The sequence below is a fragment of the Chlamydotis macqueenii genome, chromosome 21 (genome assembly GCF_036417535.1).
Source record: "Chlamydotis macqueenii isolate bChlMac1 chromosome 21, bChlMac1.mat, whole genome shotgun sequence".
NCBI classification, from domain to species: Eukaryota; Metazoa; Chordata; class Aves; order Otidiformes; family Otididae; genus Chlamydotis; species Chlamydotis macqueenii.
The window spans coordinates 6,383,101-6,405,653 of record NC_141576.1 but is presented as its reverse complement, the minus strand read 5'-3'; the positions used below and the strand labels follow the sequence as shown (position 1 = coordinate 6,405,653).

General features: G+C 39.2%; 2 protein-coding genes across 7 annotated transcripts in view; both read right to left on the bottom strand.

The window, feature by feature from the left end:
- Positions 1-11,203, bottom strand: part of VPS13D (vacuolar protein sorting 13 homolog D) — a 105,277-nt gene extending 94,074 nt beyond the window's left edge. For all 6 annotated transcript variants that reach the window (XR_015260865.1, XM_086764682.1, XM_086764683.1 and 3 more), the window contains exons 1-13: positions 11,100-11,203; positions 8,335-8,505; positions 7,342-7,419; positions 6,911-7,101; positions 6,520-6,600; positions 5,514-5,630; positions 5,184-5,288; positions 4,680-4,850; positions 4,111-4,211; positions 3,348-3,516; positions 1,830-1,922; positions 893-1,103; positions 140-319 (exon numbers count right to left, since the gene is read on the bottom strand). Coding sequence is in view for 5 of the 6 variants with exons in the window: in XM_086764682.1 (XP_086620808.1) it covers positions 140-319; positions 893-1,103; positions 1,830-1,922; positions 3,348-3,516; positions 4,111-4,211; positions 4,680-4,850; positions 5,184-5,288; positions 5,514-5,630; positions 6,520-6,600; positions 6,911-7,101; positions 7,342-7,419; positions 8,335-8,431 (1,594 nt within the window). In the remaining variant the exon portion in view is untranslated. The remainder of the gene's footprint in view (positions 1-139; positions 320-892; positions 1,104-1,829; positions 1,923-3,347; positions 3,517-4,110; positions 4,212-4,679; positions 4,851-5,183; positions 5,289-5,513; positions 5,631-6,519; positions 6,601-6,910; positions 7,102-7,341; positions 7,420-8,334; positions 8,506-11,099) is intronic.
- Positions 11,204-12,941: 1,738 nt separating this feature from the next.
- TNFRSF1B (TNF receptor superfamily member 1B) lies at positions 12,942-18,639 on the bottom strand. The gene is given in 9 exon segments (XM_010122731.2): positions 12,942-13,981; positions 14,548-14,781; positions 14,784-14,814; positions 15,287-15,326; positions 16,311-16,383; positions 17,153-17,346; positions 17,431-17,524; positions 18,425-18,460; positions 18,463-18,639. Coding segments are annotated over 9 exon segments (1,152 nt in total). The 5' UTR covers positions 18,617-18,639; the 3' UTR covers positions 12,942-13,685.
- Between the last annotated feature and the right edge of the window lie 3,914 nt (positions 18,640-22,553).

The following is a 22,553-nucleotide window of genomic DNA, read 5'->3' as shown; positions in this document are numbered from 1 at the left end:
GCAAGCTGTTTTCACATTTTCATTTTAAACTTTGTTTCAGTATAGTAATTTAAAGAATTAAAACCAAAAATGAAAGGATGGTCTGAAGGCAGACAAAGCTCCAGTCTTTTATGAGAAAGACTAGAAATTGACTTAATACCTGAAAACTCCAGCTGCATAAAAGCAGTCTCCTCAGCACGTACCACCTTCTTCTCCTTATGCAACAGAGTGAAAGAGCCACCCTGCAACTGTAGATTTAATTTAGCAAAAACATGATCTCTCTTTGTAAAGGTATTCATGCTAGAAGCATCTGCAGCAGGATCAAAAAATTCATCTGCACCTAGTTTAAAAAAAAAAAAACCAACACAAAACAATGCATTAAATAAAGTCAAGTTTCTGGAAGGCTACTGAAGAACAAAAAAGTTTCTCTGAATTTGAAAATAAAGATTTGCTCAGCTCTACAGAAGAAAAATAGAAATTAAAACTAAAACAGATATACCTTCTTCCTTAATTTTCTTCTTATTTTCTTCTATTTCAATTAAGGTAAACCTAAATTTACTTAGACCTCAACAACCCAGTACGGTTAATGTTATACCCAGTCACAGCATGCTACATGACCCCTATCCACCTGAACAGAAGAAGTCCCAAAGCTCTTTGCCATATATATTTATAATCGTGGAAACAAATGTATTCCATGTGTTGCTTTAGAAATAAGCAGGTACACCACCTACTGAGATTTTTTAACAGGTTATTAAGCTTCAGACAGGCTCTGCTGCCTAGGTACCTCAGCTGACACATGTAATGTTTTAACAGTACAGAACAGAAGAGGTGTTTCTGTTCAGCTTTACCAGGCATCTAACTATGGCATCGTTAACAGTCTTAAAAAGAAACAGAAAATCCTGTATTTCCATACCTAGTATGTCTTCTGGATTCCACTGTTCCTTTGGGTCTGGTAGCAGCCCTTCAAAAGGTTCACCTTCATATGTTTGCTGAGCATACCCATACCAACCTCCCCAACCAGGAAACCAAGACTGAAGATACTGCAGCATTCCAGTGCGACTGCCATGTGCAGATTCTGCTGTAGGGGAACCTCCAGGGGATTCAGGGAATGGCTCTTTAACACTCTATGTTTGAACATTGAACACATACACATTACTGCTGGTAAGTGAAAGAATATCAAAAGTGCACAAAAACATCACAATAAAAATACAATTCCATCTACTATTTACTCAGCACTCTTCAGTATACCCGCAGTGAGATTTTCAACCAATACTTAGCCTATTAGGAGAGCAGCAGCAAAGAAATAACAAACACATCATCAGTTAACTGCTGCGTATTCATATATGAAGCCATAAAGCATTATTTAAATCTCAGTCTAGAAACACTAAATCAAATAAGAAGTCATTTGACATCATAAAACACAGCCCTAAATTTCAGCAACTGTATTTGAAAGAGAGACAACATCATACTGTTACAGATTAGTCCATATGTTATGAAGTGTGCTCAGAAAGTAATTTACACAAGGCTCACTTCTGCCATATATTTATTCTGGGAAAATGCTCATTATAGGCTCTTATTTCCACACTCTGTGAAGAGTTCTTCCCCCAGGAATTCTGGTAAGGATGCTATTGAGGAAGATCATCGTATGACTAGACAAAAGATTTCACTGTGCAAGTGACACAACAGTAAAAACTGCAGGAACCGCACATTGTTTGCAATTATAACATTAATGCCACACTTCTAAATCAAAGCAAGTACAGGCTAACGCTCTTCAGCGGAACACAACACAATACCTCAGAATAATTCAATTAAAGATTCCAAATATTACCCTGTATCAGAATGTGCCTCACCTCGGCTAGGTCATGAAATTTATCATGAACTATCTCATACAGTATCTTTAACTCTTCATAAGTTTGCTCATCCTCAATACGATGCATTTCTGCCTGAAAAGACAAAAAGGTAAACTAACTGCACTAAAAGAATATAGCATCTTGTTCACAAACACGTCAAACATCAGTGCACTAAGTTAGAGATTCATTGAGAAAACTAACATGGCATTAATGCTAGTATCCAAGTGCCTAAGCATGTGAAAATAAACAGAAATCATGTTGGCAACCATAACACTGACATTCCCTTGTATTACAAAGAAAGTTTATTTGCATTGTAAAATACTTTATTTTAACACTTTTCGCGGTAAAAATTCCTTGCCCAACTATATAATCCCACCACGCATCAGAAGCAGGGTTTGCAGTACAAAATTTAAGCCATGGAAAATAACCTGATTTAACAGAATTACTGGCTCAGCCAGGAGAAAAAAAAAGCTTCTATCTTGAATAAAAAAGGTACAGGAAATGAACTGCATAAATCAGGACAAGGTAGGATTCATACTCAGTTACTTAGACACGTTCTCTTTTTGTACTGATTAAGCAGCTGTCTGTGGAAGCTTATGATTCACCAGAGCCTAAAAAATATTTCATAGAACAAGAAAGCAAAAGACGTTTTTCTAGTCCAATGGTGTTGCCCTCGTTACATTTCACAGCTCTGCTGCAGACAATACACATTCTATGTAAGTAAGTCTCCCACTTTGCCAGGTACGATAGAATTTCAAGTACGTTGACCTACTCCTACAGTTCCTGTCTAAGTAACACAACTAAGGATTACAAGCAACTTAAAGTAGCAATAGAATCACACCTGTGAGGTAAATGGTGCCTTGAACAGATTTAACAAAAAAGTCCCAATAAATCTAGAGATAAAAGCAGTTAATTACAGCTCACTGGTTTTTCTTTCTGAAGAAGAAGGACATAGGTTCATTATTAGGGGCACTTTCCCTCTAAATCCTTAATCCTAAAATAAACCGGGGAAAAACAAAACAAAAAAAAAAACTGCCAAAAACCAACAAAACATCCCCAAACATACTGTCAATCAGCCTCAATTTTTCCAACATTATCTATCCAACCATATGCATAACCTGACACACTTCTGATATTTAAATACTTCTTGAGTCTACAGAGAACACAAGTTAAGAAAATATGTCATAGATTGACATGATCATTCTATGAAAGTTAATGCTATTTTTGGTGAAAACCAGCTACATAAAAAAAAAAAAAAAAAAAAAAAAAAGGAAGAGAGACAGCTTTTTGCATGGCAAAACAAAAACATAAGAAGCCTGCTGCATAGACACTTCCCACAAGCCCTGGCTTCAAGCATTAAAAACTCAGTTGTGGTCAAAAGACAGTCTGTTCAGTGAAAACGGCTTGCAGTAAAACTAAAGATGTTTCTAAACTAGAACAGAGTTTAAATTTGAGAAGGTGAAAGAAATCAAATACAAGATGATTCATCAACACTATACAAAACCCAAATCTAAATACCTGCTCTGCAGCAGACAGCGGTTCCCCCTTCAACTTCCTGTAATACATGTTAGTGTAATATACTGCATCTTGGGCCCGATGTAATGCGAACTCCCAGGTAGAACGTTGCCTCTGCTCCCCGATCTCCGAAAGATTAGCATTCAAAGCGAAGATCCACCACTCTCGGCAGCTGAAATATTTTAAAATTACTACATTACTAATATCGAAATGCATGACCAAATGCATGTCAAACTGGTGAACGGTCTAGGAGAGGTTCAGCGAAAAAAACAGTGCAGCTGGTCAGAAAAAGCAGCAGTATGAAACAGCATACATGGGCTAGTTCTACAAATTGTGTAGAACAGTGCTCTGCAAAGTCTCCACCGCTTTAGTGCGATTTAGCATATCAGACATAGACAACAAAATGTTGTGTGACATAGACCTCTGATCTGAACTGATACCATCTTTAAAAGAAACTTAACAGAAGCTCTTTCCACAAAGAAAATTTCAGAACACCACAGTGTGTGCATGGGGGTAGAACCTCTGACTTAATTTCAGTTCTTGGAAACTGTGAAAGAAGGATTTAAAGCCTTAGGTAAGAATAATTTTATTTTAAGTCTGAACTACATCTGAGTATTTAAAACTGATTTATGAGGTAGGGGAACAAAACATTAAAACTGAAACACTAATATATTACTATTACCTACTTTTTAATATTGGTCTTCATTGTAGTCTCCTGGTATGGTTTTTGCTATCATATTAACACCACATCTGTAGGTATACTTACTTCTCCGTTACTGTAACCTTTGGTCTCCACTTCCTGAACTTAAGCTGTCGTTCCTTTCTAGCCAGTTCCTTTAAAAATCCCATGATCTGCTGATACTGCATCTTTTAGTAAAATAACACACAGATCAATTAGGCAATATTGGGAGTGCTTTCCAAATCAAAGGGGAGGAAAAAATGAAACAAACAAAAAAACCCCACAGGCTTTGCTTATCTGCATGAATGGCCTGCATATGGCTCCAGAATTAAGATTAATGTTACCCGTAATTAATAATTTGCTTATCTAGTGTTACATCTCTTCTCCCAGTAGCTGGTAGTTCATGTGTGACATTCAATTTACAGGCTTTCTTACTTACAAACACACACAATGAAATCTCCTTCCCTGTCAGATTATCAATCTAACATCAACTGCTATTGTACATTCTACAGACTAAAAAAAACCCACATGCATCCCTCCTGTTACTAAAATAAACAAACAAGAATGTAATTTCCTTGCAATAATTGGTCTCATTTACTCTGGTTATCAACAGTCTCTGTCTCAGATACTGAAAGTCAAAGCTGGTTGGTACTCACCTGGGAAAGCTTCAAGGGTATAGTCTCAAGCTGAATGTCACACTCAAGACGCGGAGTCTGGCGTGATCTTAAAGGCTCCTTAGAACAATTTCTCTTAAGAAGGGCAGAAGTGCATACAGGTTCCATGATGTAATTATGATCACGACTTTCCATACTTTTGTCCATTGCTTCCTGTGGGTTACAAGCAAATTTATTCATAAGAAATTAGCGTGCTATACTTACTAGGATGCGTTGGTTTCATGTATGAGAATACACTTTATTAGCATGCCAGTCCATGAAAAAAAAAATTTTAAACAAGTTCTCTCTTCAAAGGTAAAACAAGGTATTTCACAGTACAGCCTTTGTGGGTTGCACATGTATCCTACCACTATAGCATGAAACCATAAACCATGCTCTTAAAAGCAGTAGATCCAACAAATTCTAAGTCAGTTAGGTCTGCAATACAGAAAGAAGACTAACAGCAGCAACAAAAATATCTCTTCAGATGCAAAATCTCTCTTGTACCTGTAGCTGACCAGGAGGCAGGTCACCCAATAAAGTGCAGTTGGTATCCCAATAAACACTGAAGTCAGCAACATCCAACTGTTTTTTCCGCATCAGCTTCTCTACCTGAAATAGAAAAAGTGGAATAAAGTCAAGATCATGCACCCTGAGCCATGTAGTTTCTAGTTCTACCTACTCAATAAACGACATGAAACGCCCAGAATCAATGTATAACAATAATGAGAAGATTCTTAAAAATGCCACACTTTTTAGTAAATATTACCTAGCGTCCATAAAATACACCCTCACATCTTAGCTGTCATGAGTTCTCGTACAAAAAGTGATACTTACTGGTTCAAATACTGCATTTTGCATTGATACATTTTTGATGCATATGCCAAAAGCAAATGGCTGCGAAGGATTTGTGACACCATCTTCAAACCTCAAATGGACATCCTGAATTTTTAACTAGACAGAAAAGAAACATTATTAGAGACAACTATTCACACTATTCATTAATACTGAAGCAATCTAATACTTAATTTCTGCAATTCTCCAGAAAATTTCTGGTAGTTGTTTAGATCTCATAAAAATCCTATTCCTCATTTCTGTTATCATAGTCTCTGGTTCTGCCTTCTCCTCAGATACCTCTAGTTCCTGCCCTTCTCCCCAAAAACAATAGCCACTTTCACATGACAGTGCACTTTATCTTGCTATCCTACTATTATTCTCCATTTTAAAGGCAAATGTGTAATTGCCAAAGACTCACATTAGGCTTCCAAAGGGAAAAATTAACAGAGCGTAACAGCCATACTTTTGAGCCATTTTGAAACTAAGGAGATACACGGCAGATTTTTATTAATAGTAGCAAAAGAACAAATAAAGAACTTGAGAGAGAACATGCCGTCAAATAATCAAAATCATAGATCAGCAGAAACACTTGAGATTTGTTTCTTTACAAATTATCTTTTTATCAAAACAAATCATGCTCTTTGCTTCAAGAAAAATTCAGTATTTTGGTGGGTTTATAACTAAAATAATTTAAATGTGAGCAAAACCCACCAGATTTTATCCAAATTCATTATCCACCTACTGTTACAAACCAACAAAAGTTGATGTTTTCCCCTTAGTAAACAACATTTTGTTGTTAGTAAAAGAAGTATGGAAAGCTTTTCCTTTCCAGAAGTTCCCATCAGGACCAGTTTAAGACTGAAGTTACAAAGATTTAATCTGAAAAGGGACTGTCCTCTGCCAAACATCTACCTTTGATTTACATATTTATTCTCTGAGGACTACACAATGTGAAGCATAGGTAATTCTTAACAAGCGGGAAAAGCTCTACAATGCAAAGGCTTACTTCAATGTTTTCTACAATTCTTGTGACTACAGACGCAGTAACTGAGTACCAGTAAGATTCCCCTTTCTGTTGTCGTTCTTTCTAAAAGAGAAAATAAGGATAAGCATGAACCACTACTGTAACAACTGCTCAGGAAACAATATACATATTTATACTGACATTACTGTGAACAGGGAGAAAAAAAAAATTATTTCAGTATCTCCAACATTTGTGGGACACAAAACACGATGGGGGTGGAGCGGGGCAGAAATTGCACTCTGTTAACATGTTGCACTACGAATCAAATTCTAACTCAGCTTCCTATGCATTTTTTCTCCTATTTGTTAGGCGACTTAAACGCAATCCATCTACCATAGCAGTTTCTTCACCATGAAAGACAAATATGACTCACTTTCCATTTTTCTTCAAGTGCTAGAAGAAGGGCTTTCTTGTGTTCTCTTTCTTGCAACTTCTCCCTTTCCTCATCAAAATCTTCTTTTTTTTCTGGTGCACCGATTAAGTGCAGTTTTGAGACAGATATCACCCATGGATCCACATGTGGGCGATAAAAAGGTATCTGTAGTGTTATTTTGCCAATGAAACCTAGATACACAAAACAGAGATGCTATCAGATTCCTGTATAAACATTCTTTATCATCCTTGCACACTCTGAAAGAAAAAATGGTATGAGAAACAAACAAGTTACAAAATAGAACTAGATTACCTGAAAACCAGGTTACCTTATTTGTTCAAGCTTCTGGCTCACAGGTGAAGGATCTTCTAAAATACGTCATACTTCCTGTTTATAAATATTTGTCCTGCACCCACAAGCAAAATACAAACCTGCCTTTACTTCAAATGGTAATTCCAGTTCCTTCAAGGCATCTTTCTTTAGTGGCAAGTTTTCCAATTCAACAGCACCTATATAAAGCAGAAAAAAAGACAAGTCTGTTAAACAAAATTATGTTAAAGAAAGCCAATGTGAACATTACAAGCCTAAAATGACTACCATCATGTTTTAAAGAAAAAAAATGGTGGTCATGAGACCACTCAATCTATCACTTCAAGTTGTGTTACAACTGCAAAGGTTATTTAATACACTTGTTTATTTTTCAATGCCGTGTGCTCAACCTATTTGATGAGCTCATCTAGAAGCAATCTTCTGCAACATTTTAGATCTGAACTTTATTGTAACCAAAGAGAAAGCTGCTACTCTTTGTCTTTTGAAAATAAATACTTTTGAAGTATTTTCTCAATATTGCAAAAAGCTCACACAAAAATCTTTGCAGTGTTATAAAACATTCTCTCCAAAACCAGCAGATAACAGCAGCAAAAGGTAAGTTAGAAAGCACTGATTCGGTGACGCTGTAAAAGTACAAGACTCATGAACACACTGTGACGTAACCAGAAGTCTTAATTACAGGGGAGTAACTACCAGCACCAAAACGTAAGAAGTAAAGACTACGGAATACTTCCTGCTGCAGTCCCTCAACAGCAAAGTTACTGAACAGTAGGAAGAAAAATGACAGTCAAAGACTACATAAAATAAATATGCTGGTAAGATACGCTAAGCATGCTTTTGGATGTTCCATATAGATTGGTTTAACGGTGTTGATAAAAAGCAATAAAGACAGGAACATGAGAGAATTTACTATTCACTGTAAAGTGCTAGTACAAAACTCTACATCAAAAGGCTTTATATAAAATGTTAAACACAACATTAAGTGATTGTTTCTATTCCAGCTTCCAGTTATTACAAACACACAACACTTTAAAACTTTTTTTTTTTTCCAATCACAGCATGAAAACACTACAGAAAATACCACAGAGCCTCACCCTTTAGAAGAGCAACTGAAAGCTGGTCTGTGTTCAGGTTATTGACATATTTGCCCAAATAGGTGTTGAGGACCCAGGCTACCAATCCTTCCAACATGACTGTCCTAGAAGAGGGCAACTAATGTTTTTCTGTCATTTTCGGGATTTCTTTTCCATAATTACAGTCTTGCTCTGAAAGTAAAAACATGAAGAATATGATTGTCTGAAATATACACTCTCAGGAGAGCTGACATACTGCTATCACTGTAATTCTTACTGTAATCTAAAAAGGAGCAAAAACAATAAACTTGATTTCTACCTTGAAAAAATGCTTTATGCTATGCCCTTTAAGTCTCAAATCAGAATTTCATATAGAGCTTCGATCACTACAGATCACTCCCATCTGCAAATTAAGTTCGTCTTTCCATCCTTTTTCTGATCAAAACACCACATTTTGTTGCAATAATCAAGAAGGAAAATCTACAGTCCTTCTCCAGAAAAGGGAAGACTTAAATTCCACGTTGATCCGCAGCAGTTTTGTACTGGCCTCCTCGACTTCTGCTGCCAGTATTTTCTTCAAGTGGACAGCATTCTTGTTTTGGAAGCTGTCTAAAGCAACAGCCCAGAGCCTCCAACTGTATTTTTTGTGGAATTCTCAGCACAACTATGAAACAACTTATTCTATCCAAATCCCTTTTTTGGGAAGAGCATATGTGTGAGAAGTAATCAGATACAAATCACATAAATAGTTCATCAACAGTTACTCTAATAGGTTTTCAAAGCGATAGCATAGACTACTGCATCAAGAGGGGAACGAAACTACATTAGAGAAGCAGCACTGGTCATACATGTACACGTTTCCCTTTGTACTCTTCTCCAATAATTTGTTTGAACTTACGTGGCAATCAGACCATTAAAACACCTAAGTCCCTGTTCAAGTTTTTAACCACTGAATTGCAAAACTACTATTAGCTTCTGCCAGGGCAGAATCAAGCTTGTTATTACACTAAGGACAAAAGCATGCAGGTCATGCATGTGGGTATGTCATAAATGCATCCATTCTGTGTTCAGCAAAGTGCCGCAACCCCATGTACCTCCCTAAACCACTGTAAGATTGAGCACTACAGAGCAGAGAAGCAAGATACATCAGACTTATTTACATCTGACAATTGAATAAAACAACGAAAACAATGACTTCGAGTTAAATGTTAAATTCAGGGTTTTCCCATTACGATGTTTCCTCGATTTTAGGCAGTCACATTTAAGCCTTTATTTCTTAAAAAAAAAAAACAAACAGTGAAAACATTTAACTAATATAGTTAAATAAAATAGCCAGAATTAATAAAATAATTAAAGACTTTTTCTAAGGGCTGAAAAGTGAAACTATGCTGTCACACAGAACGAAACACGAACATCATAAATAACATGACATAGGGAAGTTACATTTGAATAAACCATATCTTCATGTTAAACATATTTAACATTTTTATCTTTGTGAAATTTGTCAACATTTTTCAAAAACAATTGTATTACTCCACATAATAAAGACCAAACATGGGGCCACCCCTTTATATTATAGGTTTTTATTCTAACAAAATTGACAAGAAAGCTGAAGTTCAAACACAAGCAAAATCCTTGTCATTTTACCCTTAAAAAATATAAGCAAATGAAAAAAAAATATCTACAGGTATTAGGAGCCAAAACAGAGGAAAGACTGTGAAGAAACATTTAGAAGCACAGAACAGGTTAGCATCCCAGTGACTGAAAACCTCTGGTGCATGAACAATTCCATGGCTGAAGTCATCATAAGGACTGTAAATAAAGTAAATCACCTCCTCCAATTGAAGTTGTGGAACATAAATAACTATTTTGGTATCCTTCAAATGTTTTAAGGCTTTTATATTCATAACTTCGTAGTTCAATGCTGAGCCACTAGAAAGAAAACACAACACTTCTTTTCTATGACAGCGGTGTTATTTTCTTAACATAGACAACAAAAAGGCACAGTAAGTGCTTATCAGGATGAGAATCAAAGTCCAAGCCGGGACCTTACTCAAAGCTGGCTCACTTCTTCTAGAAAAAGATACCATTTTTCCAACAGGGAATACGAGACAGGCCCTGAAGGAGCGGGCCTGGGGCAGTGCAAAGGCTGCAGGGGAAGGAGGGAAGCCAGCTGCGATGATGTTGCCTGTCAGTGAGGGGGGCATTTTACTCAGCGCCTGGTTACACCAAAAAAAAAAGGCGGGAGGAGCCTTCAGGACACTCTCCCCTCTCTCTCTCCACGCAAGCAAACGCATCGCGGGGAGGAGAGGGGCACGAGAGACCTGTTGACACGCAGCGCCTGCGGGAGCCGAAGCGAAAGGTCACCTTGCCCGGAGGGGCCGGAGGAGCCCTGAGGAGGCCACGGCGAGGCCGGCGGCGAACGGCCTGCGCCAGGCGGGGAGGGCGCCTGAGGGGCACCCGCCAGGCCCGGCCGCGGGGCTGAGAGCGGAGGCGCCACGCAGAGCCCCGGGGGGGACGGGGTTCGGGGCCAGCGCTCCCCTCCGCGGCCCCGGGGCGTTGGGACAAGGGACAGAGCGGCTGCCCCTCGCCCCCCCCCCCCCCCCCCCGCCCCCCGGTACGGCGGGGCGGAGCCCTGCGAGGGGCGTCAGGCAGGGAGGGGCCCCTCAGGGCCGGGCCCGCGCCATGCAGGCACTGTGGAGTTCGGAGCGGAGGCTGACGCAGAAGAAAACGACAGCCGGGGCCCAGGGCCGCCGCCGCCGCGCCCCCAGCCCGCCGGTACCCACCTGGGCTCCCGGCGCTGGCGGCCGCCTCCTGGGTGGTGCGTGGGGTCGGCGGGCCGCACGCCAATCGATCCCGAGCCAGCCGGCGGGGAGAGAGGGGAGCGCCGAGCTATCGATGCGCACTTCCCCCCCCACCCTCCCCCCCGCCTCTTTGAGGCGGAGCCGGGCCGGGCCGGGCCGGGGTGGGCGGTGGGACCGGGCTGGCTCCGCCTCGCGCCGCCTGGAGGCGCTCCCGGGAAAGGGCCGCCTCGCGCCGGCGGGGGAGCCGGGGCTCGCGACCGTCCCCGCCGCCCGCCGCCGCCCGCCGCCCCCCCCCCCCCCCCGGAACCCCGGCCTGGCGCGTTTACCGGGCCGGGATCCTCACAGCCGCTGTCGTGTGGAGCAAATCGCAGTGAACAAAGTGTTCTGGCGCTCAAAAGCGTCCAAGGTCGGTTTGCCCAGGCTGGAGGTCAAAACGAGGATTTTATTCATCTCCGCTGAAGGGAGAGAGGCCTCTTCAGCGTAGCGCCTATGCTCGGGCCGCGGGGGATCAGTCCTCCTGTAATTAGGCGGTAACAACAGGAAATAAAATTGGAAAGCTGTGGCTTAACCTATCAAATGAAACAAGCTGTTCTAAAAATTAGAATTTTGTGTAATGGAGAGGTCAGGAAGTGAAGCTACACATAATTCTAAAACTACAGACTTTTTTTTTTTAATACAAGGAAATGCAAGCACACTTTTCCTACTTCAACGTAAAAACTTTGATCTTCCTTCTGTCACACAGCTCCATAATTTTAAAACCGAGTAAAATGACTGCTGTAACACGATCCTCCTTTCTGAAGTTTTAAAAATTTCTTCAAAAATCTTCACTGCTTCTTCAGTGCGGTCCCAACACCGGGAGCTGATGGACACGACGTGAAAACACTCAGTGCAGTGCAAGAGGTTCAAAGCGCTGTACAAAATCAGGTTATTGTCTTGCCCAAATCCTCCAGTTTTGTAATAGTTTCAGTGTGCCCATTTTCAAAGTCTTTCCTGAAAATTACCTTCAAGCGCAAGTTTAATACACAGCTGTAAAAGGTTTCTTCGTAGTAGAAGTAAAGACCAGTTCCAGAAATAACATTAGTAAACATTAGTTTAGTAAATGTTAGCTTTTGTGGAAGTTTGAAATTTGTATTTCAAAATCTGTATCACTTCTGTAGCTGTAGAATAAATGCTATTGCAAAATATCCTGTTTCAGTCTAAGGCCTCAGAAATAACTACTGCATGTGGTTTATTGTGAGGTTCAATTGGAAGGGAAGTACAATGGTCATCATGTCCAGTGGTATGTTTTTATGGCATAAAAGAAAAGTTATGCCTACTGTATGACTTCACGCAAATGTAATTCAGACACCACATTGCAAATTCCGGTTGGATACAGATGCCAGAATTGTCAGTTAAGTCACATAGGTAAATTATAATTATGGGAAATGGGATCTTAAAAATCTGCTTCCAAAACCTAAAGACTCCCACTTCATTCAAGGAGAACCTCTACTCATTTTCTGTAAGAGGTGGTTGGGTCTTCAGCATTAAGCAAGAAGTGAAGAACAGGTTTTTCTGGTATAGAGGTTTGAGTCAATTCCACTTTTCACAGATTATGCTATGCAACCATCAAGAGATGGCCCTCTTCCTGACGTCAGTGGGCGTGAGCTATCTGCCACACATATTCAACTGGATCTTCTCTAATACTCACTGGAACATAGGGAAAAATATTTAGGATTTATGGTTAACCTCAAAAATGAGATCAGGATCAATCAGGGAACCACATTAAATTTGCCAGGACACAAAGATGACAAACTTTAGAGTCGTCAATAAAAACAAACTTCATACTCCAAGATAACGACTATTTAATCTAGATTTTCTTTTCTAAAATAAAATGAACTATGTACAGCTAATGAAATGCTATTGTTTAGACATAATCGTTGTAATCTAGTAAAAATAAAAAAAGCTCCTGTAAAAGATCTCACTCCTTGATATTCTTGGGGTTGATTTGAGAAGTTTGGTCCAATAATGAGTGAAAGGAAGATGTAACAATAAAAGAAATATACAGGAAGATGAGGGAAAGTATGTTGATGAAGATATGGGATAGGAAACCGAATGCAATAGTTTTAAGATCAAATGGATAATTCATTAGCATTGAATGAATGACAATTTAACTCCAGTCTCTTAGAAGTAGTGGTCACAGGCATGTTCTTAACAGGTGGCATGCCTGAGCCAAAAATACCATCACAAGAAGTTTCAGCAGAAAAATCAATGGCACGAAGTTAGAAAAATGTTCCTTTTCAAATCTGGCAAGGTCTCTCTGGGGTATCGCAGAAGAAAGGGAAGAGCTGGCCATTTAGTATAAAAGAAAAAAACATCCAAATTTTTTTCAATTGCAAAGATTATCCCTCAACTCTCAAAGCTGACAAAAGAGATTAAAGACCTCAAAAGCATCAGCATCTATATTCATCCGAAACTTCAAGTCTCTGTAGTCTCTGTTAAATGCTACATTTAACATAATGTTTATTCTAGAAGATAAAGGGTTGTTTGATTAATTTTATCAGTCGATTGGTAAATGATCTGTAATTTCCTTTAACTGGTTTTCATCCCCACATCTTGAATACCCAGAGGAAACCTTTCTTCTGGAAGTAAGTCCTGAAGTAGATTGTCCTCATTTTCCACTGAGATCTGAATTTCAGTTTCTTTTTTCGAGGAGTTTTCTTCTTTTGAAAAGGGAATTTCTTCCCCTGTTGAGGAATAATAGGGAGCGTTTCCATAATCCATGCTGGTTGAACTAGTCTGTTCTGGGAACTGGGAACTGCAGTCTGGACTACATACTTTAACAATACAAGTCACATTCACCTGCATTCCTCTGTTACCAGAATGTTCTGCCAAATAAATGGAAAACACATTAAACATGGAAGAACAGGAGGCTTAGATTCTTTATCCAGTTCTTTGACTTAAAGTTAAAATAGATATAAAATATCTTCTTGCTTCACTTAATTTAGGCAGGCTGGTGAAGATGGTTCTGTAATATTTTAGGGTTTTTTTGGTACAATAAAATCCACATCATCCCAGAAATAATAAAGCCATAAAAATTAATACAGAGCCCTGGATCACACCCAACTCCACACCCATCTGTTGCCATTTCAGATGCTTTTGACAACGTTCTTTCCTTACTGCTCCCTTTGGCTCTTACTCCCACTCACAGGTGAGTGCCTGTCATCACGCTGATCCCCTTGCCTGCCAATAACTTCTTCTCCATTGAACACATTCTCTTTACTGTCTCAGTCTGACTAGTTAAAACAATTGCTTTTTCTTTTCCAAAGTTACTAAATACTCTCTCTGCTGAACAGAAGCGATGTGTTATCCTGCCATTTGAACTTCTGCTAAAAAGACTCATAACTGACAATCAAATTTCAAGAGGTTCTGGATCATTCCGATACATTCTTACCTGAACTCGCAGAGTTGTGTCTGTCTCCACTGTGAAGCTGACAGCCTTCTGCAGCTGAATGTTGCTCCTGAAATCCTTCCGTTTGTTTCTTTTCATTTTTCTTGTTACTTATTGCACTGACTCCTGCAGACCCAGTTGGATTATTCAGAGAGCTACTGCTGGACCCAGAAGTTTCCAAGAGATGCTGTTCCTCCTGTTCAGAACTGCTGGAGTTTTGTGACCCTGTATTTCTTACTTGTCACGCTGCTTTTCTGTAGGGGAAGAAGGCTGGAACATTTGCAGAGAAATGCAAAACATGAATCTTTTTAAAAAACACTAACAAAGAACTGGTCAGTACTTAGATAGCTAAAGAAACCACTGATTATTGCCATTTGCACAGTGGTAACTGTAAGTGAAATTCATACCAGCTCATTAGGCGTTCAACAAAAGGAACCTGTCTCCTGAAGGCATCTACAGTACTTCACTGATTACCTAGGCAACAAAGGCTCTAAAATCTGGTCTTCTGAGCCACACCTGTGTTTTATTGCAAATACAGCCTAACATAAAGTGAGGATGGTACGTTAGACAGGTTACATAAGGTGTATCTTACACTCTAGCTTGAGGACCAAACCACCCCATTCTCACATCAGTTGTCTTTCTGCTGTGCAGTTTTCTTCTACTTGTAATTTAAAAAGACTGCATGATTTCTATGTAACTTTTAAAGAAACGGAAAAGATGGAAAGGAAGGAATGACACTCACCACATCTGCTTCTGTAGTTGGTGAAGAATATGCAAGGGCTGCAAGTGAGAAAAGACAGTTCATTAGTACCCAAATTTGTTTCAGTTGCAAAAGCTGCTCTCTTAACTAATCTGAATGATATCTTCTGCTCCTGGCATAAACTCCAAATGTGTATTTATTACACAATGTTTAAAAATGTTGAAAGCTATATTGTATTAATTTTGTAAGGTGACTTAAATTTTGCCAGCAAGCAAAGAGGACCCTCTGTATGAATAAACAATTTTTCTAGTATAGTGTCAGTGAGAAAAGGTATTGATGACAATAAACTATGGTCATGACTGTTTAGTGATAACATTTGATAATGTCTAATATTTAAATGATGAAGTACCAAATATTTTACAAGCTCCGGTAGGAGCACAACTGTTGTACAGTTGTTCAACTCCACTGGGATGTTGTAAGTTTAGACTATTATCTAAAATCTGAGGAACAAGAGAGATTCAAATGGGACATTTGCCTCACCGTATCCCTGTATTGAGATTCATTTCACCTTATGTGATTTAATAAAGATTCTTTTACTCTAACTATATATTGACTATCTGGAATTTTTTTTTTAATTCTATTTTTCTGTAGCTGCAAAGCTTATGTGATCAAGCTGATTTGAATGAGTTTTCTCTTAGTCTTTTCTTCCATTGACCTTTGAAGCCTTTGGCCAATTTCACCCCAATGTAAAGGAGGAATGGTGTCAAAAGATCCTCAGAGTTTCATGAAGCTATAGGTTGCCAGATAGTAAGGCAGAAACCTGTAAGTCATTGCCTTGTCCCCTTGAAAAAAAACCAACATTAAGTAACTCATACTTTATTAGACACCAAAGAATATACATATTCCTGATACTTCATCCATATCTAGCCACGAGAAAAGCTTCAGAGCTAGCACCTTCTAAGATACTAACATCAGTCAACCACTAGGCTCAAACTAGTAGGAAATAAGGCAACACTCTTTCCAGTATTTACAGATCTGCTTGTTTTCACGTCATGAATCTTACCTTTTTTTTTTGGAGACTAAGCAATATCCCGAAATAGCGATTATCAGGACCAATAACAATGGTCCTGCTACTGATCCTGAAATAAGTTAAAAAGATAAATTATTTAGCAGGTTGATCTGACAAAGGATCTAATTAGAAAGAGGTAGTTTTGTAGTTTCTGTCCATGGCTACAAAAGCTAAACTTAGAAGTATGTGTCTGGCATTCACATTTGATGCCTGTATTATCACATGGCAAGGTCTCATTTCAGTCTCCATCACTTCACAAAATTTAATTTTCCTGTCCTGAAGCATGAGGACAGGCTTTTTGGCCTCAGTCACAGAAGATCTCTCTCTAGGCTAGCAACAGTTTGTTAAATACAAGGGCAGGCAGTCCAGAATGCTCCTAAACATGTATGCCTTCTGGATAGGTTGTGAGCAGGAGAGAATACATCCACACTTGCGAACACTGTAAGGACTTCCTGTCTCAGGAAAGGTGCCAGAAGTCTCCAAAGACCTCTCACCAGGAGGTTTATGAAGTCAAGCTTGCCTCAGTCCAGAATCTAAGATACAACCTTTTCTATCAGCTCCTTCACAGCAGCAATTCTCAGGAAACACCTTGTATAATCTAGTTTAGGGATTTTTAGAAGTATTTGTAGAATTACAAGGAATGTAGAATGCACTGGCGTAGCGCAGATGCACAGGTAAATATTATGCAACTCACTACAAGCAGTGTCATATTGAATTAATGCAGCTGTTCTGAGGTTCTGCTTGGGTATAGGTAATTAGGCTTGAAAAGAAACTGAGAACTAAATATAAACTTGCTTCCTAGCCAGACAAAAATGACTTTAAATGAGTTAATAGCTCACCGATGATGTGAGACGTGTCAGGTACAGAGTTTAAAATGACAGGTCAAGTTATTATTTCAGGGTTGTTGGAAGCCGAGTTTTGTGTCAGGAGCAGGTTCAAAGTAGCGTGAGGTAGAACTGTGGCAACTGCTGGTCCTGAGTCACTGCAAATGGTGTCATTCATGCTGTTTCCAGGAAAAGCCACTGATTTACAACTACAAGAAACAAAAAGACAAGTTAGGAAAGGAAGCAATCCTGCACACAGTTAAGGTTGCCATTAGACAGAAAGACTGGCTTACACTCTATGTGGTGCACAGTTGGTATTGTAAGATTCCTCATGTGAAAAAGTGCCAGGAGGACAAGGTTTACATTCTGTATCTGTGCTATCTGACCCTTTAAACAAATAGAAAAACTCTGCTTAGTCATCTAGCGAGAAACAAGAATGAATAATCAAGGTCTATGGTACAGTTCCTGGAAGTGATACAGGGACAATACACAAAATACAGTCTTTAACTGTCACAGAAGAGAGTCATTTGACACACTAAACCCAGACATAAATCAGAAGATTAATTGCTTGGTAGTTTGGTGCTCTTGATAGTGAGTCTTTTTCAAAGAATGTAAAAACCCATCCAAAGGTTAAAATGTGGTACTGCAGAGAGAGCTGAGCTTTTTCACGTGTCCCTGACACACAGGCTGACCACCTATTCCATTCTGTTGGAGTTCTGTATCTTTTCAAATGATCCTTAATTTCTTAAAAATATTCAGTGTTCCACCTCTTTGAATATTATTTATCATCATGAGACAGCTACATTATCAGAGTGGTGATTTTCATCATCTAATAAAGACAGATTAATTCTGCAGGACAGCTGTCGTGCAGCATAAAGTCATCATTACTTACCATAACCAAAATTCAACCTGAAACCCTGTTTCAAGGATTTCAGCAGGAATTAAATGGTCTTGAATCCAACTCACTTGTACGGAAGAAATCACACGGTAGCGCAAACCAAAGGAAGATTAAGTTGAATTGGGGAACTTAATGATATATGGTAGTAACAGATTGCAAAATGTCGTTCCTTTGGATATGCCTCCTGAGAATACTGTTGCTCTAGTTACTGCCTACTTGCTAAGAAAATGCTTGCGCTAAAAAGAATTGTAGGGAATTAAAAGACAATATTCCTGTAATTTACTGAGCTGGAGGCAGATTCAGAAATATTTACGGACTATTAATGCACAGAGTAACCCTCTTTGTACAGTAAAACTATTTTGTGTGTAGAGTGTTCATAATTAAATTACCTCTTCTGGAAACTCAGTAACCTTTTCCACATTTTTATGCACTTCACGTATTTTGCAGTACCCGTATATTTTCGAAATGCAGTACTTACTGGGTGGGCAGATACACATTCTGTCCTGTGACTTAGTGCATGTTTGATTCTGCACAAATCCTGTTTTTAAAACAAGAATAAAGCAAGATGTCATTAGCAACATTTGAAATCATAGCCAGGCAACGTTTCAAGTGAATATGAGGTGGTGCTCAAACACTACAAACTGAAGACAGTTTTGCAGCTTCTGGCTAGTATACCATCACAAAACACATGTGATATGCCCCAACATCTACATTTTCAGAAGAGTTTCCTCTCTTTCTCTAGGAAAAGAGAAATTTGCCTCTGTAGAATTCACACTTGAAATTCTGTACCTGCAGTTGCATTGTATTGTATCATAACCATAAACATGCACATTTGTGTTACCTGTGCTCATCACTGCAGTATCTGGGGGCCATAATAAGATTTTGTAGTCTATGTTGATCAAGTAACTGTATTTAAAGCGATTGGAGGCCTTATTACAGGTATTTACATACTTTAATTAACCAGCTTTGTAGGATTATCTATTCAGTCAAGACCAAAGGTCCTTGGACCAACTCAGACTGTAGCCTTAAAACATGCTTGCCAGTGAGTCAAGTACATAATTTTCTACACTGGTTTCCATTAGAAATGAAGGGAACAGCGTGAGTGAATTCATTAATGCTTGTGATCTTGGACCAACGTACAGATGCTGATACAATGTACTACTTTATATACCGTTAAGCTGCCTTAATGAACTGAATCAGCGTGCTCTCTCTGACTATGCTGCTTTGCAAAAGAAATAAAAACAACACAGGAATATCACAACTGGTGTTCGCTGCTGTCAGTTCAGCACACAAACCACGGGATGACTGGATGCTGGAAATGTAATTATCCATTTACCCCAGTGCAAGTCAGGTCTCAAGCTCCCTCGGCTGGACAGTATAAGCAGGAAGTTATTCTACTGATGACATTTGTGCCTGTTACAGTGATGCAATGCCGTAGTTTCCAAGGATGTAAGACTGGTGTCACCGTTTTAGGACTTAGAAAGAAAAAGGGGCAGGGCCCCCTGCAAGACTTTTCCCTGATTCTTTTCCCCAAATCTTACGAGTACCAAAAGCATGAGAATGGGACTACGCAAGTGATAGATAAAACCTGCTTTCTTTTCTAGGAGAAAAGACTAGGTTAAACCAAGCCCACTCTTTCAGCGGGCTGTTGGTGAGGAACTCCAGGTCTCAGTTGCTCATTGCACGTCACAATGTAATGTATTCCCTATGTGCTGAATATTAATTATAACGAATAAAATTTCCTTTAATTCCTGCCTTACAGTTTGTTCCTGTATTCCTGGACTTCATCTGTAATTAAATTTGAGTATCTTCAATAATAGAAATGAAGCATGCTAATATAATGGATGAATATATATATATATTAATCCATTCACATAACATCCATTTTCATTCAAGGAGGCGATTTAAGCAAATATATTTAAGCATATATTTTAATCCTAACTCACACATCTACTTTTTTATTGGTCTCCTTTTCATACAGTTGCTTTCTTCAAACCCAAGCTGTCAAACAAAGGAGCGTGAACAGGAACTACATCTGGCGTATAAGGTTCTTTACACATATGAAACCACAATGAAGTCACCAAAGGGTCTGACATGGAAATCTGTTGCTGTGGAAAGGAACTGAGGTAAAGAGATAATGTTTGCTGAGCTACCAAACCTGCTGAAGACAGGAAAAAAAACCAGAATTCTCTTGAAAATATTAAAACTGGCAATTTACAGAAACAATTCTGTTGAAGATAAGTTGTCAGCTAACAGCAAGCCTCACCCAAATTAGCTGGAGTCGTATCAGGCTGTACCAACTACACTCAAACCATAAAGCTTTTAAAGCTGCTTTCCTGCAAGCATCTCTCGAAGATTACGGGTCCATTATGTGAATTGTTCTCCCATCCCACATTGTACTTTACTTCTGTAAAGCAGGAGGCCTTGCATAGCCATAAACAGGTTTACAACTCCAGTTTCTCCTCCTTGAGAAAACAAAATCTTTTTACTTACTGTTAGGGATTCTACTTCATTGCCACTCATCACCATAACATGAAAACATTTTCCCAGAATAAAATAGCAGGAGGCTGCATAGAATATGGAAGCTATTCACAACATGCAAAAATTACAGAAGCAAGTCAAAGTCTGTAGGAAGACATAGTGTATTTTTATTATATATATATTTGGAAAAACACACACATTTTCAGGAATACCAGCTCTTCTGTTTCAAAACGTCAGGCTTATATATCCGAAAGTTGGTCTGTTTTCCCAAAAGTTGCCCTAATAAAGCATATTATTCATGAAATCAAGATCTGACACTTACAGTAACAGGCACTGTCAAAGCTGATGAACCTTAAAATCTACATTTCCCTGTGGAAAGTGAAGGTACTCAGGCAAAGGGGTGAAAGTAAGAAGAATAACAGATTGCAGGCCTGAGAGGCAGGAAGACAGGTTGCATCCTCATCACTTGTCAGAGAAGTGCAGGTGATAAGCAAATTCCCAAGAAAGGATCAGTAAGTCCGGACTGGCCACATTAGGTTTGACCTTAGGTGGAAATATCCTGGAAGAGGCACCGAAGGGAGACACAGTGATACCTAACATTGAGAGCACAGCAGGAAAGGAGAAGCTGTGTGAGCCCAAAGCGTAAAGATGGAAGATGAAGAACCTTCCCAAGATACCCCAGGTGTACCAGCCCAAATGACTGCCAGAGGGAATAACTGCCTTCTTTCAAGGTTGAATGCCAGAATTGGCATTTTTCTATTATTCTGAAACAATTTTTTTGGGGAGGGTGTTGCTTATATCACAGATGGCTTTTGCAATGCTCTGTTAAGACTTTCAGTCATCATGAACTTGGACGCAACAACCACCACTGTGGTACAACAGCAAAGCTGCAGGTCACCCACAGCCCTCCTAGCTCTGACCATAAAAAAAGCAGGGACATCTCAGCAGTCTGCTCAGTTTTATTTCAGAATTTTTCCACCAGATCTCCTTTATACTCATCCTTTTGCAGTTCAGAGTACACGCATGGTTACCAACATACCTTCCACGTACCAGCAGCATTCCCCTACAACTGTCAGCAGCACCCAGAGGATGACTTCTGCGTGCTATTGAGAAAATGTCAATTAAAAATATTTGGTGACTGCGTTGTTTAAAGCAGCAAAAATTATGTTCAGCTCCTGTGAGTAACAAAGGGACTGAAGCCAGAAGCTTTCAGGTAATTTCAGCTGAATGAGAAAAAAATAAGAAATACTGTCACTGGAGAACTGTTGCCTTGCCAGTTTCTCTCCCTCAAAACCAAAACATGTTTTCTTTAACTGTTCATTTTTTTAAATTGATATAAGAGGCAGGATTTTTTTCCAGCTCAGTGGCAGATGTGGTATTTCTGAAACTACTGTTGTTGTTTTTCTAGTTTATATGTGGACTTTTCTTTGGTTTGTCACAATGCAAAAAGTGATGCTGAAAATTTCCTTCCTGATTTCCATTATTATGTTTAGGTCTTGTTTAGGGTGAGAGGAGAGTTAATTCCTTTTGAATCAAAGCCCTTTGTTCATCAAGAAGCATGACAAAACTTTACACTTACATGCTGGTGCTAAGGTCTGCTCCAGTTCTGAGACTCTCCCTGCCTTACCCGCTCTGCCCTAGCCACTCCAAGGTATTCAGGTTCAAAATCACCTTACCAACCAGGGCTGAATTCAAAATGAGTGAGAAGCAGTTAAAAAAATTAATTTACTATATTATCAACCCACTATAGCACCCAGTACTCCTTAGAAGACCACTGTGTAATTCCAGGTTCAATATACATTCTAACATACTCACCTAGTTTCACTGAACCTTTGTCTTATCGAAGCTAAACTAATATGATTATTAAATAAACATGTGAATAACACACAGAGCCCATGAAAAAGCCACGACCTGGACGTCTCAGCCGCATTTCCGTATTTACCTTCACAATCCAGGACTCTTTGAAATTAAATACAAAAATGCTATCAGTTCACCAGTACAGCACACACACAGAGTCAGTAAAAAGCGTTCATTGCC